The sequence below is a fragment of the Mustelus asterias genome, chromosome 27, assembly GCF_964213995.1.
Source record: "Mustelus asterias chromosome 27, sMusAst1.hap1.1, whole genome shotgun sequence".
Classification (NCBI taxonomy): Eukaryota; Metazoa; Chordata; class Chondrichthyes; order Carcharhiniformes; family Triakidae; genus Mustelus; species Mustelus asterias.
The window spans coordinates 43,252,363-43,268,943 of NC_135827.1; the positions used below are offsets into that span (position 1 = coordinate 43,252,363).

The following is a 16,581-nucleotide window of genomic DNA, read 5'->3' on the forward strand; positions in this document are numbered from 1 at the left end:
TTTGGACTCATGGTGAACAATCACTGAAACAACTCTATGATGACATCAACAAGTTCCATCCCACCATCAGGCTCACCATAGACTACTCTCCGGAATCGGTTGCATTCTTGGACACGCGCATCTCCATTAAGGACGGTCACCTCAGCACCTCACTGTACCGCAAGCCCACGGATAACCTCACGATGCTCCACTTCTCCAGCTTCCACCCTAAACACGTTAAAGAAGCCATCCCCTACGGACAAGCCCTCCGTATACACAGGATCTGCTCGGATGAGGAGGATCGCAACAGACACCTCCAGACGCTGAAAGGTGCCCTCATAAGAACAGGATATGGCGCTAGACTCATTGATCAACAGTTCCAACGCGCCACAGCGAAAAACCGCACCGACCTCCTCAGAAGACAAACACGGGACACAGTGGACAGAGTACCCTTCGTTGTCCAGTACTTCCCCGGAGCGGAGAAGCTACGGCATCTCCTCCGGAGCCTTCAACATGTCATTGATGAAGACGAACATCTCGCCAAGGCCATCCCCACACCCCCACTTCTTGCCTTCAAACAACCGCACAACCTCAAACAGACCATTGTCCGCAGCAAACTACCCAGCCTTCAGGAGAACAGTGACCAAGACACCACACAACCCTGCCACAGCAACCTCTGCAAGACGTGCCGGATCATCGACACAGATGCCATCATCTCACGTGAGAACACCATCCACCAGGTACACGGTACATACTCTTGCAACTCGGCCAACGTTGTCTACCTGATACGCTGCAAGAAAGGATGTCCCGAGGCATGGTACATTGGGGAAACTATGCAGACGCTGCGACAACGGATGAATGAACACCGCTCGACAATCACCAGGCAAGACTGTTCTCTTCCTGTTGGGGAGCACTTCAGCGGTCACGGGCATTCGGCCTCTGATATTCGGGTAAGCGTTCTCCAAGGCGGCCTTCGCGACACACGACAGCGCAGAGTCGCTGAGCAGAAACTGATAGCCAAGTTCCGCACACATGCGGACGGCCTCAACCGGGATATTGGGTTCATGTCACACTATTTGTAACGCCCACAGTTGTGTGGACCTGCAGAGTTTCACTGGCTGTCTTGTCTGGAGACAATACACATCTTTTTAGCCTGTCTTGATGCTCTCTCCACTCCCATTGTTTTGTTTCTTAAAGACTTGATTAGTTGTAAGTATTCGCATTCCAACCATTATTCATGTAAATTGAGTCTGTGTCTTTATAAACTCTGTTTGTGAACAGAATTCCCACTCACCTGAAGAAGGGGCTTAGAGCTTCGAAAGCTTGTGTGGCTTTTGCTACCAAATAAACCTGTTGGACTTTAACCTGGTGTTGTTAAACTTCTTACTGTGTTTACCCCAGTCCAACGCCGGCATCTCCACATCATGAATACCACTAGTCACAGACCTCCAACCGGAAAAAGACCCCTCCACCGTTACCCTCTGTCTTCTATGGCTAAGCCAGTTCTCCCATCTAGCTAGCTCACCTTTTATCCCGTGAGATTTAACCTTTTGCACCAGCCTGCCATGAGGGACCTTGTCAAATGCTTTACTAAAATCCATATAGATGACATCCACGGCCCTTCCCTCGACAATTCTTTTTGTCACCTCCTCAAAAAACTCAACCAAATTTGTGAGGCATGACCTCCCTTGTACAAAACCATGCTGTCTATCGCTAATGAGATTATTCAGTTCTAATTGCGCATATATCCTATCTCTAAGAATCTTCTTCAACAATTTCCCTCCCACGGACGTCAAGCTCACCGGCCTATAATTACCCGGGTTATCCTTGCTACCCTTCTTAAATAACGGGACCACATTTGCTATCCTCAATCCTCTGGGACCTCACCTGTGTCCAGTGAAGAGACAAAGATTTCTGTTAGAGGCCCAGCAATTTCATCTCTTGCCTCCCTGAGGAGTCTAGGATAGATGCCATCTGGCCCTGGGGATTTGTCTGCCTTAATGTTTCCTTAAAAACCTAACACTTCCTCCCTTGTAATTGAGATTTTTTCTAATGGGTCAACACATCTCTCTGAGACAATACCAGTCAACATGTCCCTCTCCTTTGTGAATACCGATGCAAAGTATTCGTTTAGGATCTCTCCTACTTCCTTTGGTTCTAAGCATAGTTCCCCTCCTTTGTCCCTGAGGTCCAATTCTTTCCCTAACAACCCTCTTGTTCCTAACATATATATAAAATGCCTTAGGATTCTCCTTAATCCTGTCTGCCAAGGACATTTTGTGACCCCTTTTTCCCCTTCTAACTCCCTGTTTGAGTTCTTTTCTACTTTCTCTGTATTCCTCCAGTGCTCCATCTGTTTTTAGCTGCCTGGACCTCATGTATGCCTCTTTTTTCTTTTTGATTAGATCCACAATTTCACTGGTTATCCACGGCTCCCGAATCCTACCTTTCCTATCCTTCCTTTTTACAGGCACATGCCTGTCCTGCAGTCCTATCAACTGCTCCTTAAAAGACTCCCACATGCCAGAAGTGGATTTACCCTTGAACAGCCTCTCCCAATCAACAGCCACCAAATCCTGCCTAATCTGGCTGTAGTTAGCCTTCCCCCAATTCAGTACCTTACCCATAGGACAACACTCATTTTTTTCCATTACTTTCCTAAAGTTTACAGAATTGTGGTCACTATTTGCCACATGTTCCCCTACTAGAACTTTGATGACCTGACCGGGCTCATTCCCCAGTACTAGGTCCAGTATAGCCCCCTCTCTAATTGGACTGTCAACATATTGTTCCAAAGAAACTTCTTGTACGCATTTTATAAATTCTTCCCCGTCCAGGCCCCGAGCCCTAAGCGATTTCCAGTCTATGCTAGTTGTACAGTTGTACGAGACATTGGTAAGGCCACACTTGGAATACTGTGTGCAATTCTGGTCACCCTATTCTAGAAAGGATATCATTAAACTAGAAAGAGTGCAGAAAAGATTTACTAGGATGCTACCGGGACTTGATGGATTGAGTTATAAGGAGAGGCTGAATATACTGGGACTTTTTACTCTGGAGCGTAGGAGGCTGTGGGGTGACCTTATAGAGGTCTATAAAATAATGAGGGGCATAGATCAGATAGATAGTCAATATCTTTTCCCAAAGGTAGGGGAGTCTAAAACTAGAGGGCATTGGTTTAAGGAGAGATACAAAAGTGTCCAGAGGGGCAATTTTTTCCACAAAGAGGGTGGTGAGTGTCTGGAACAAGCTGCCAGAGGTAGTAGTAGAGGTGTGTATAATTTTATCTTTTAAAAAGCATTTAGATAGTTACATGCGTACGATGGGTATAGAGGGATATGGGCCAAATGCGGGCAATTGGGATTAGCTTAGGGGTTTTAAAAAAAAAAAGGCGGCATGGACAAGTTGGGCCGAAGGGCCAGTTTCCATGCTGTAAACCTCTATGACTCTATGTCTGCTTTTATAACTTTACTTTTAAATGACTGCTTCACAGAATGCAGCTGATACTAGACTGTGGTCAGCAGCTGAGCTGAAAACAGCTTTTGAACCTTAGACTCGATTGTCCTTTTTGTCTTGTGTTATAAAAAGATTATCTGCATTTTACTTCCTATGAGTCAGCCCTGCTGATCAATCCCAATAGTCTATAAATTGTGATGGATTGGACGAGAAGTTAACATGTTCAAAACAGAGGCTTTGAGCCTAAAGGTGGGAATCGGGGTGACAAGGCTCATGGTTTAGGGAGAAACTTCCAGAGGATTAAGACAGCTAAAAGCTTTGACAAGGAAATGGAAAGAAAAAGGAACAAGGTAAAGGAGTTAATTTCCAGTACATTTTGAGAGATTAGGAATGAGTCTGGAGAACATAGAACAAAGAATAGGCCCTTCGGCCCTCCAAGCCTGTGCCGATCACGTTTACCTTTCTAAACCAACCGCTTATATCCCTCTATTCCCCGTCTGTTCATATGCCTATCAAGATAAGTCTTAAATGTGGCTAACGTGTCTGCCTCAACCACCTTACTTGGCAGTGCATTCCAGGCCCCCATCACCTGCTGTGTAAAAAAACTTCCCTTGCACATCTCCACTGAACTTTCCTCCCCTTATCTTGAACTTGTGCCCCTTTGCCCCCTGGGAAAAAGCTTCCAACTGTTCACCCTATCTATACCTCTCACAATTTTATAAACTTCTATCAGGTCGCCCCTCAGCCTCCGTCTTTCCTCATAGCTAATATCCTCCATATCAGACAACATCCTGGTAAACTTTTTCTGCACTCTCTCCAAAGCCTCCGTGTGCTTCTGGTAGTGTGTCCAGAATTAGACACAGTATTCCAAATGTGGCCTAACCAATGTTTTATATAACTGTAACATAATTTGCCAACTTTTGTACTCAATGCCCTGCCCGATGAAGGGAAGCATGCCATATGCTTTCTTCACCATCTTTTCTAACTGTGTTGTCACTTTTAAGGATCTGTACTCCTAGATCTCTCTGTGTGTCTACGCTCCTGATTGTTCTGCCATTTATTTTATAGCTCCCACCTGAATTGGATCTACCAAAATGCGTCACCTTGCATTTGTCCGGATTAAATTCCATCTGTTCATTTCTCTGCCCAATTTTCAAGTCTATCTATATCCTGCTGTATACTCTGACAATCCTCCTCACTATCCGCAACTCCGCCAATCTTAGCATCATATGTAAACTTGCTAAGATACTTTTTCTTCCAAGTCATTTATATATATTACAAAGAGCAGAGGTCCCAGCACTGATCCCACCACTAGTTACATACCTCCATTGAGAAAAACACCCTTCCACCGCTACACTCTGTCTTCTATGGCCAAGCCAGTTCTGAATCCATCTAGCTAGTTCACCCCTGATCCCGTGAGATTTAATCTTTTGCACCAGCCTGCCATGAGGGACCTTGTCAAATGCCTTACTAAAGTCCATGTAGACAACATCCACAGCCCTTCCCACGTCAATCATTTTTGTCACCTCTTCAAAAAACTCAATTAAATTATTGAGACCTGACCTCCCACGTACAAAACCATGCTGTCTGTCGCTACAAGGCCATTCAGTTCCAAATGTGTATAGATCCTATTGCTAAGAATCTTCTCCAACAGTTTCACTATCACTGACGTCAAGCTCACTGGCCTATAATTCCAGGTTATCCTTGCTACCCTTCTTAAATAATGGGACAACATTGGCGATCCTCCAATCCTCTGGTACCTCACCAGTGGCCAACGAAGAAACAAAGATTTCTGTTAGAGGCCCAGCAATTTCATCTCGTCTCCCTCAGTAATCTGGGATTGATGCAATCTGGCCCTGAGGATTTGTCTCCCTTAATGCTTTTTAATTCACCTAACACTTCCTCCCTTGTAATGATGACTTGTTCTAAAGGTTTACATACCCCTCCAAGACATCATCAATCAACGTGTCCCTCTCCTTTGTGAATACCGATGCAAAGTACTCATTAAGGATCTCACCCACTTCCTTTGGTTCTATACATAATTTCCCTCCTTTGTCCTCAAGTGGACCAACTCTTTCTCTCTCTACTGTCTTGTTCCTATAAAATGCCTTGGGATTCTCCTTAATCCTGTCTGCCAAGGACATTTCGTGACCCCCTTCTTCCCCTGCTAACTCCCTGTTTGGGCTCTTTTCTACTTTCCCTGTATTCTTCAAATGTTTCATCTATTTTTAGTTGCCAAGACCTCATGTATGCATCCTTTTTCTTTTTGGCTAGACTTACCATTTCCCTGGTCATCCATGGTTCCTGAATCCTGCCTTTCCTGTCCTTCCATTTCATAGGCACATGCCTGTCCTGCACTCTGATCAACTGCTCCTTAAAAGACTTCCACATACCAAATGTGGATTTACCCTCAAACAGCCTCTCCCAAACAACAGCCTCCAAATCCTGCCTAATCTGGTTGTAGTTAGCCTTTCCCCAATTTAGCACCTTAACCCTAGGACAACACTCGTCCTTTTCCATCAGTATCCGAAAGCTTACGGAATTGTGGTTACTGTTCACCACATGTTCCCCCACTGCAACTTTGGTGACCTGGCTGGGTTCATTCCCTAGTACTGGGTCCAGTATAGCCCCCTCGCTAGTCGGACTATCCAGATATTGTTCCAAAACGCCTTCCTGGACACACTTAAATTCCTCACCATCCGGACCCTTAGCCCTCAGGGATTTCCAGTCAATATGAAGAAAATTAAAGTCTCCCACTACAACACCCTATTATTTCCACATCTGTCCAGAATCTGCTTACATATCCCTTCGTCAACTTCTTGTGGGCTGTTGGGAGGCCTATAGTACATCCCCATTATAGTGACTGCCCCCTTCCTGTTTCTGACCTCTACCCACAATGTCTCATTACATGATTCTTCCAGGGTGTCCTCCCAGCTGTAATATGTTCCCTAACCAGTATTGGAACTCCCCCACCTCTTTTACCTGGAGATGACAAAGCTTATCCACAAGCTCCTCGATGCTTCAGTGAGTTTACATCAAAGCAGTTCAGGCCACACAGATCAGCTAGGTTCCTGGTTCAGTTTCTGACCTGTGGTGAGTTAGCTGGGTTGAAATAAGAGGATGATCGGGTTGCTATAATTGGCCTTAGCACCTGAGTTTGAACAGAAAAGTCTCAAAGTTCCTGCTCCCGATCATATCTTGCGATTTGTGTGAAAACAGAAACAAGCTTATTTGTGATGTCACTGTGCAGGCCAATACACTCATACACAATGTTTACTGGGACAAGGCAGCAGGTGAAAAGAGTTCTGAAGAAGGATCCACAATTAAAAATTTAGTTTGCCAATTTTCTCCACAAATACTGACTGATCTGCTGCTTTCCCAAAATGTTATGTTTTTCATGACAACTATTGCCTGGGAATCATTTGCTACCAAGGACCCCATGCCTGGAGGACAAGAGGAAATCAGGGGGAAAATAAAGAAAACCAGCCTACAGAGTTAAAAAAGGGAAAAGATAATTAATGCCGGGACTAAAATTTTTAAGTGCACTGGTATCTTTTTCGTAATATTGTCTATGAGTGATACAACGACGCTTAGAACCTACCATCTGTGCTTAGCAATTCTTGGTTAATAACCTATTTACCTCGTACCAGTCTTGTAGATTATTATCTGAAAGGTCGAGTTCAGAGACATGTGAGCAGAAGGCTGCAATGTCAGTTTCCTTTCCGGCAGTGGTGATTCCACAACTATCCAACACAAGGATAGCTGGGAGATTCAGGCGTGCTAAAGGAAACAAAATGAATAAATTCAGATTAATTCTGAACAGGAACAAATACTAGTGATCATTACCGACAGATTATTAGTGAAATTATGCAACTATCCTTATTTGCTACTTGTGTGGGAAAGCAATGAATAGGAAAGTAAAGAAACTTGAAGGCTTTACTTGACTTGAAATATTAGCAGAAGCTGCAAGAGAATGACTTGTCATTTCAAGCTTATTACAACACTGCTAGCAACCAAAACGTACACAAGAGATGCAGGGGACCGATGCTTAGGTATCAGCGCCAGAGCAGCTGATTTACATTTCAGAAAGTACAGTTTTCAATGTCAATGCATTATGCAAGCAGTTAAAAAATTTGGGATAGTTAAAAACCAAAGAAATCCCATAAGATTATCCTATCCTGTCCCCATTTATTTGAAGTTTCTGGATTTCAGTAGTAGAAAATTGGTCATAGCTGGCAAATACATGATGAGTGGGCAAACATCTGGCAGATGGAGTATAATGTGGAAAAGTGTGAAGTGCTTCACTTTGGTAGGAAGAATATAAAAGCAGATTCTTTAAATGGAGAACAATGCTCGAGGAGTATAAAAAGTGCAAGAAGCTACTTAAGAGGGAAATCAGGAGGGCTAAAAGAAGACATGAGGTTGCTTTGGCAGACAGAGTGAAGGAAAATCCAAAGAGCTTCTATAGGTATGTTAGGAGCAAAAGGATAGTGAGGGATAAAATTGGTCCTCTTGAAGACCAGAGTGGTAGACTGTGTATGGAACCAAAAGAGATGAGGGAGATACTAAATGGTTTTTTTGCATCCGTATTTACTGAGGAAAGGGGCATGGAGTCTACGGAAATAGGGCAAACTGGTAGGGAGGCCATGGAAGCTTTACAGATTAAAGGGGAGGAGGTGCTCGCTGTCTTGAGGCAAATCAGAGTGGATAAATCCCCAGGACCGGACAGGGTATTCCCACGGACCTTGAGGGAAGCTAGTGTTGAACTTGCAGGGGCCCTGGCAGACATATTTAAAATGTCAGTATTCACGGGGGAGGTGCCGGATGATTGGAGGGTGGCTCATGTTGTTCCGTTGTTTAAAAAAGGTTCCAAAAGAAATCCGGGAAATTATCGGCCAGTAAGTTTGACGTCGGTGGTGGGCAAGTTATTGGAAGGTGTGATAAGGGATAGGATCTACAAATATTTGGATAGACAGGGACTTATTAGGGAGAGTCAACATGGCTTTGTGCGTGGTAGGTCATGTTTGACCAATCTATTAGAGTTTTTCGAGGAGGTTACCAGGAAAGTGGATGAAGGGAAGGCGGTGGATGTTGTCTACCTGGATTTCAGCAAGGCCTTTGACAAGGTCCCTCATGGGAGGTTAGTTAGGAAGGTTCAGTCGCTAGGTATACATGGGGAGGTAGTAAATTGGATAAGACACTGGCTCAATGGAAGAACAGTAAGAAGTCTCACAACACCAGGTTAAAGTCCAACAGGTTTATTTGGTAGCAAATACCATTATGGTATTTGCTACCAAATAAACCTGTTGGACTTTAACCTGGTGTTGTGAGACTTCTTACTGTGCTTACCCCAGTCCAACGCCGGCATCTCCACATCAATGGAAGAAGCCAGAGAGTGGTTGTGGAGGATTGCTTCTCTGAGTGGAGGCCTGTGACTAGTGGTGTGCCGCAGGGATCGGTGTTGGGTCCATTGTTGTTTGTCATCTATATCAATGATCTGGATGATAATGTGGTAAATTGGATCAGCAAGTTTGCTGATGATACAAAGATTGGAGGTGTAGTGGACAGTGAGGAAGGTTTTCAAAGTTTGCAGAGGGATTTGGACCAACTAGAAAAATGGGCTGAAAAATGGCAAATGGAATTTAACGCAGACAAGTGTGAGATATTGCACTTTGGAAGAACAAACCAAAGAAGAACGTACAGGGTAAATGGTAGGACTCTGAAGAGTGCAGTTGAACAGAGGGATCTGGGAATACAGGTACAGAATTCCCTAAAAGTGACATCACAGGTGGATAGGGTCGTAAAGAGTGCCTTTGGTACATTGGCCTTTATAAATCGGAGTATCGAGTATAAAAGTTGGAGTGTTATGGTAAGGTTATATAAGGCATTGGTGAGGCCGAGTTTGGAGTATTGTGTACAGTTTTGGTCACCTAGTTACAGGAAGGATGTAAATAAGGTTGAAAGAGTGCAGAGAAGGTTCAAAAGGATGTTGCCGGGACTTGAGAAGCTGAGTTACAGAGAGAGATTGAATAGGTTGGGACTTTATTCCCTGGAGCGTAGAAGAATGAGGGGAGATTTGATAGAGGTGTATAAGATTTTGATGGGTATAGATAGAGTGAATGCAAGCAGGCTTTTTCCGCTGAGGCTAGAGGAGAAAAAAACCAGAGGGCATGGGTTAAGGGTGAAAGGAGAAAAGTTTAAAGGGAATATTAGGGGGGGCTTCTTCACGCAGAGAGTGGTGGGAGTGTGGAATGAGCTGCCGGATAAAGTGGTAAATGTGGGGTCACTTTTAACATTTAAGAAAAACTTGGACGGGTTCATGGATGAGAGGGGTGTGGAGGGATATGGTCCAAGTGCAGGTCAGTGGGACTAGGCATAAAATGGTTCGGCACAGACAAGGGCCAAAAGGCCTGTTTCTGAGCTGTAATTTTCTATGGTTCTATGGACTGCAGACTGCTGAGGTGCAGAGGGATTTGGGTATACTCAGGCATGAGTCACAACCTGTTAGGATGCAGGTGCAGCATGTAATCAAGAAGGCTAATGGAATGCTATCTTTTATTACAAGATGAAATGAATACAAGTCAAGGTGTTATGTTTCAGTTATACAGGGCATTGGTGAGACTGCATCTCAAATACTATGTGCAGTTTTGGTCTTCTTACTTAAGGATGTAATTGCATTGGAGGCAGTTCAGAGGAAGTTTACCAGATTGATACCTGGAATGACTGGGTTATTTTATGAAGCTAGGATTGGAAAGGCTAGGCTTGTTTCCACTAGAGCTTAGAAGGGTGAGGGGTGAATTCATTGAAGTATAAAAGATCCTGAATGGTATTGGCAAGGTTATAAGGATGTTTCCTCTTGTGGGTGAGTCCAGAACAAGGGACGCTGTTTTAAAATTAGGGGTCACCCTTATAGGACAGAGATTAGGAGATTTCTTTTCTCTCAAAGGGTTGTGCAACATTGGAACTGTTTTGCCTCAGAAGGCAGTGGAAGCAAGATCACTAAATATTTTTAAGGGGGAGGTAGACTGATTCACTTGCTGATCAAGAATCTAAGGTTATCAGGGGTAAATGGGGAATGGGGAACTCAACACAAAATTCAGCCAGTAATTAGGCAACTCGGAGGTGGGTTTGAGAACCTGTATTAAGTTTAATTTACCTTTCAAGGGTGAGCCCTGTGGCCCCGTAGAGATGTGGATGCCAATGCCCATTCCTCGTCGATATGGGAAGTTTTCTGGGCTGTATTTCTCACAAATTACCTCAACAAAGCTACGTCCACGGGTCTGACTCATCTTCCAAATGGTAACAGTAATCTGCAGATTGTAAGGACACAAGAGAGTGTGTTAAAGATACCTCTATCCAAACTGGTTAATGAACCAGAGGCACAGCTCCGGAGTCAAAAATACCTATTTAAAATGCTGCATGTTGATCTGTTACATGTGTGACTGGATGTAAGCTACATGCATCAATTAAAATGTTAAATGTCATGCAATCTGTCCTATGAACTCAAAGGCGTTAAATTAGAGATCAAGCACAGAATTTCTAACCACCATCTATGCAGTGCAGATCCTTAGCAATAATGCTGATTATGCTTTCTCTTTCACACACTGCAGGATTCTGTAATAAAAACAATTGTCACTGGATACATTTTACTTTGATCGTGGATATCAAATGGGAAAGTTTTACAGTTTCAAACAAGCATTATAAATGTGAGCAATTTATTTCACCATGTGCAAGTAGAAGGTAAGAAAAAATCTGAAACAACTAATTGCAGTCAGCGAACTGAATTCTGACAGGGGAATCCCATGCGACAAAAGCTGGCAAATGAAATGACTATACAAAGAGCAAGAAACCTACAACCATGCAAACCTAGAGCTATCAACATTGAGGCAGTGTTAGGAATGACATTTAGAACTGTGGATGCTGCAAAACTTAAACAAAAACTGGAAATTATTGAGGAAATATTTTGTCACCATCTGAAACACAACAAACACCATCATCTTTCAGGTAACATATTTCTCCAAATTTTAAAATATACTACAATAACTTCTATCAATGAAGGATCTACCTTGTTCAGCTTTTTGGAGAGAAAAATAATTTGCATTATAACACTTATCATGTTACACAGAATTAAATTGCATAAACTGCACAAAAACAAGTCATGGAGGCTATTATGCTCCACTTGAGCCTCCTCCCATCCTTCCTGCTCTAACATTACCCTCTATTCCCAACATATGCTTATCTGAAATGTCATAACATGGGGAGGACGTGGTTTCCTACTACAGTCCGAAAAACCCGCTGGTTAGGTGCATTGCCCAAGCTGAATTCTCCATCAATATATGAACAGGCGCCAGAGTGTGGCGACTAGGCGATTTTCACAGTACCTTCATTGCCATGTAATTTAACCCTACTTGCACCTAAAAAATAAACACTATGTTGGGGGTGTTGTGGGTTTTAAGCAAAAACAAAACTATGAGGTTTGCACACGTAGATTCAAAATAACGGATTCACTATAGGAGCTGCTGCCTGTACCAAGTAGAAAATTAAACAAAAGCAGGAGCCTGTGAAACACACAATGACATCACCATAAATCATGTGACTGGCTCTTAAAGTAATCATGCAACCACTTAAATATATACCACCTCTCCCTATCTCTCTCAGCACCCCCCCCCCCCCTACTTTACGTGTTGCTCTGTTACATTTGTGACTGGATGTAAGCTACATGCAGTATAATTTGGATAAGTGAGGTTATTCACTTTGGAAGCAAAGACAAGGCAGCAGATTACTACCCGAATCGCTGTAAATTGGGAGAGGGGAGTGTGCAGCGGGACCTGGGTGTCCTTGTGCACCAGTCGCTGAAGGTAAGCATGCAGCTACAGCAGGTGGTAAAGAAGGCAAATGGCATGTTGGCCCTCATTGCGAGATGTTGAGTACAGGAGCAGGGATGCGTTGTTGCAATTATACAGGCCTTGGTGAGGCCACACCTAGAGTATTGTGTGCAGTTTTGGTCTCCTTTTCTGAGGGAGGATGTTCTTGCTCTTGAGGCACTTCTGCCTCACAGCACCAGGGATCCAGGTTCAATTCCGGCCTCGGGTCACTGTCTGTGTGGAGTTTGCACATTGTCCCCGTGTCTGCATGGGTTTCCTTGGGTGCTCCAGTTTCCTCCCATTGTCCAAAGATGTGCGGGTTAGGCTGACTGGCTATGCTAAATTGACCCTGGTGTCAGAGGGATTAGCAGGGTAAATATGTGGGGTTATGGGAATAGGGACTGGGTGGGATTGTGGTCGGTGTAGACTTGATGGGCCGAATGGCCTCCTTCTGCACTGTAGAGATTCTATGATTCTAAGTGCAGTGAAGGTTTACCAGGCTGATTCTGGGGATGGCGGGACTGAAGTATGAGGAGAGATTGACTAGGTTAGGATTGTTTTCGCTGGAGTTCAGACAAATGAGGGGGGATCTCAGAGACTTATAAAATTCCAACAGGACTAGACAGGGTGGATGCAGGAAGGATATTCCCAATGGTGGGAGGAGTCCAGAACCAGGGGTCACAGTGTGAAGATTGAGGGTAGACCATTTAGGACGGAGGCAAAGAGACATTTCTTCACCCAAAGAGTGATGAGCCTGTGAAATCATAGGAAGTAGTTGATGCCAAAACATTGAATGTATTCAAGAGGTGGCTGGATATAGCACTTGGGGCGAATGGGATCAAAGGTTATGGGGAAAAAGCAGGATTAAGCTATGGAGCTGGATGATCAGCTATGATCGTAATGAATTGTGCAGCAGGCTCGAAGGGCCAAATGGCCTCCTCCTACTCCTGTCTATGTTTACATGCATCAGTTAAAATGTTAAATGTCATGCAATCTGTCCTATGAACTCAAAGGCGTTAAATTAGAGATCAAGCACAGAATTTCTAACCACCATCTATGCAGTGCAGATCCTTAGCAATAATGCTGATTATGCTTTCTCTTTCACACACTGCAGGATCCTGTAATGAAAACAATTGTCACTGGACACGTTTTATTTTGATCGTGCATATTGATCATGCATAGTAACTTTATTGCAATGTTAATGTAAGCCTACTTGTGACACTAATAAATCAACTAAAACTGTGGTCATGACAACAAATTACTATGACATTACCGTAGAATCACCACAGTGCAGAAAGAGGTGATCTGGCCCGTTGAGTCCGCACCCACTCTTTGAAAGAGCATCCCACCCAGGCCCTCCCCTCCACCTTATAACCCTACATATATACCCATGGCTATTTCACCTAACTAACACATCCTTAGACTGTAGGGAGAAACTGGATCACCCAGAGGAAATCCATGCAGACATAGGGAGAACATGCAAACTCCACATAGTCACTCAAGGCTAGAATTAAACATGGGTCCCTGGCGCTGAGGCACTAATCACTGTGTAGCCTTCATACATAGGATCAATAATATTTTAGACAGTACTATGCGCCATTAATCATTATACACAGTCAATAAGAAAGGTAATCAGTCTGTACCTCTGATTGTACATGATGTTTAGGAATTTAGCTGTCCTTGACCCTAGAAGTATAATTTTCTTCAGTAGACACTTCTCTCGGAACAAATTCTGCATCATTTTCATGTGGTAAAGTAGCAAAGGCACAATCGTCAGGCAACTCAGATTCAACTAAGAATTCTGTAGTAGTACTCACAGCACTAGGGACTAAAGGGGTTGGTACTTCTGGAGATGACAGAGAAATTATTTTGAGGTGACATCTACTGGTCAGCATGGCGTCACTAAACTAGTTCATCTTCGGTTTGAACGGTATAAGAAATTGGACCTGTTTTTGCTGAAACTATGGCTGGTACCCATTTACCATTCCTGACATAATTACATGCGAACAATGCTCGATCTCCTTCTTGAAATGAGTATTGTTTTGCCCTCACTTCTCATCTGGCAACTTGAGGTTGTTGTTGGCGCTCTACTATCTGAGGCTTCTGGAGTAATAACAAATCAAATGCACTTCTCGATTTTCTCAAGTGTACTGACGCAGGTGAACTTTGGGTAGTTGTATGAGTAATGCTTCTGAATGCACGAAGCATTCGGAACAAGGTGAATGAGTTGATGGTGCAAATCAGCACAAGTGGGTACGATCTAGTGGCCATTACAGAAACGTGGCTGAAAGGTGACCAGGACTGGGAGATGAATATCCAGGGGTATCAGGCGTTTAGGAAGAATAGACAGGAAGGAAAAGGTGGTGGGGTTGCGCTATTAATAAGAGATAATATCAGGGTAGTACTGAGGGATGACATAGGCTCTGAGGAACAAAACGTGGAATCATTATGGGTAGAGATGAGGAATAGTAGAGGGAGAAAGACACTAGTAGGTGTGGTATATAGGCCCCCAAATAATAATGTTGAGGTAGGGAGGGCTGTAAACAAGCAGATAAGGGATGCGTGTAAAAACGGAACGGCAATAATCATGGGGGACTTCAACATGCACATTGACTGGCAGACTCAAGTCGGTAAGGGTGGAATGGAGGAAGAGTTCTTAGAATGCTGTCGGGATAGTTTCCTTGAACAGCATGTTACGGAACCGACGAGGGAACGAGCTATTTTGGATCTGGTATTGTGTAACGAGGTAGGTAGAATTAAGGATCTTATTGTGAAGGACCCTCTTGGGTCTAGTGACCACAATATGGTCGAATTTCTGATTCAGATGGAAGAGGAGAAAGTTTGGTCTCAAACCAGTGTCCTCTGTTTGAACAGAGGGAAATATGATAGGATGAGGGATGAATTGGCTAAGGTAGACTGGGAGAGCAGGCTGGCAGGTAGGATAGCTGAGGAACAGTGGAGGATTTTTAAGGAGATCCTTTTCAGTTCTCAGCAAAAATATATTCCAGCAAAAAACAAGGATTGTAAGAAAAGGGAGAACCAGCCGTGGATAACGAAGGAAATAAAGGAGAGTATTAAAATAAAAACAGCTGCGTACAGAGTGGCCAAAAATAGTGGAGAAACAAGTGATTGGGAAAAATTTAAGAAACAACAAAGAGAGACTAAGAAAGCGATAAAGAAAGGAAGGATAGACTATGAAGCTAGGCTAGCAATTAATATAAAAAATGATAGTAAAAGTTTTTATAAATATATAAAAAGGAATAGAGTGGCTAGAGTGAATGTTGGACCCTTGGAGGACGAGAGGGGGGAGTTAATAGTGGGAAATGAGGATATGGCTGAGTCTTTAAATACGTTTTTTGTGTCGGTCTTCACGGTGGAGGACACAAATAGTTTGCCAAATATTAACGATAGAGGGTTGGCAGCAGGAGAAATACTTAATACGATTAATGTTACCAGAGAGGCAGTGCTGGGTAGACTAATGGGACTGAAGGTGGACAAGTCCCCGGGTCCGGATGGAATGCATCCCAGGGTATTGAAAGAAATGTCAGAGGTAATAGTGGATGCGTTAGTGATTATTTATCAAAACTCGTTGCATTCTGGGGTAGTGCCGGTTGATTGGAAAACGGCTAATGTTACGCCGTTGTTTAAAAAAGGAAGGAGACAAAAGGCGGGTAACTATAGGCCGGTCAGCTTAACGTCTGTAGTAGGGAAAATGCTGGAATCCATTATTAAAGAGGAGATAGCAGGGCATCTGGATAGAAATGGTTCGATCAATCAGACGCAGCATGGATTCATGAGGGGAAAGTCGTGCTTGACGAAGATGTTGGATTTTTATGAAGATGTGACGAGGGCGGTTGATGGAGGAGAACCGGTGGATGCGGTGTTTTTGGATTTCCAAAAGGCGTTTGATAAGGTGCCCCATAAAAGGCTGCTGAAGAAGATTAGGGCACACGGAGTTGGGGGTAGTGTGTTAAAGTGGATTGGGGACTGGCTATCCGACAGGAAGCAAAGAGTCGGAATAAATGGGTGTTTTTCCGGTTGGAGGAAGGTAACTAGTGGCGTGCCGCAGGGATCGGTACTCGGGCCGCAACTGTTTACCATTTATATAGATGATCTGGAGGAGGGGATGGAGTGTAGGGTAACGAAGTTTGCAGACGACACAAAGATAAGTGGAAAAGTGAATCGTGTGGAGGACGGAGAAGATCTGCAGAGAGATTTGGACAGGCTGAGTGAGTGGGCGAGGATATGGCAAATGGAGTATAACGTTGATAAATGCGAGGTT

At 43.7% G+C, this 16,581-nt stretch overlaps 1 protein-coding gene across 2 annotated transcripts in view; it reads right to left on the reverse strand.

The window, feature by feature from the left end:
* LOC144479987 (tubulin-specific chaperone cofactor E-like protein) overlaps positions 1 to 16,581 on the reverse strand; it is a 130,416-nt gene that overhangs the window by 91,797 nt on the left and 22,038 nt on the right. Inside the window, exons 2-4 of one of the 2 annotated variants that reach the window (XM_078199137.1) lie at positions 13,943 to 14,016; positions 10,592 to 10,745; positions 7,076 to 7,215 (exon numbers count right to left, since the gene is read on the reverse strand). In XM_078199137.1, coding sequence (XP_078055263.1) covers positions 7,076 to 7,215; positions 10,592 to 10,724 — 273 coding nt within the window. In that variant the 5' untranslated portion in view covers positions 10,725 to 10,745; positions 13,943 to 14,016. The remainder of the gene's footprint in view (positions 1 to 7,075; positions 7,216 to 10,591; positions 10,746 to 13,942; positions 14,017 to 16,581) is intronic. The other variant, XM_078199136.1, reaches the window with a different exon arrangement.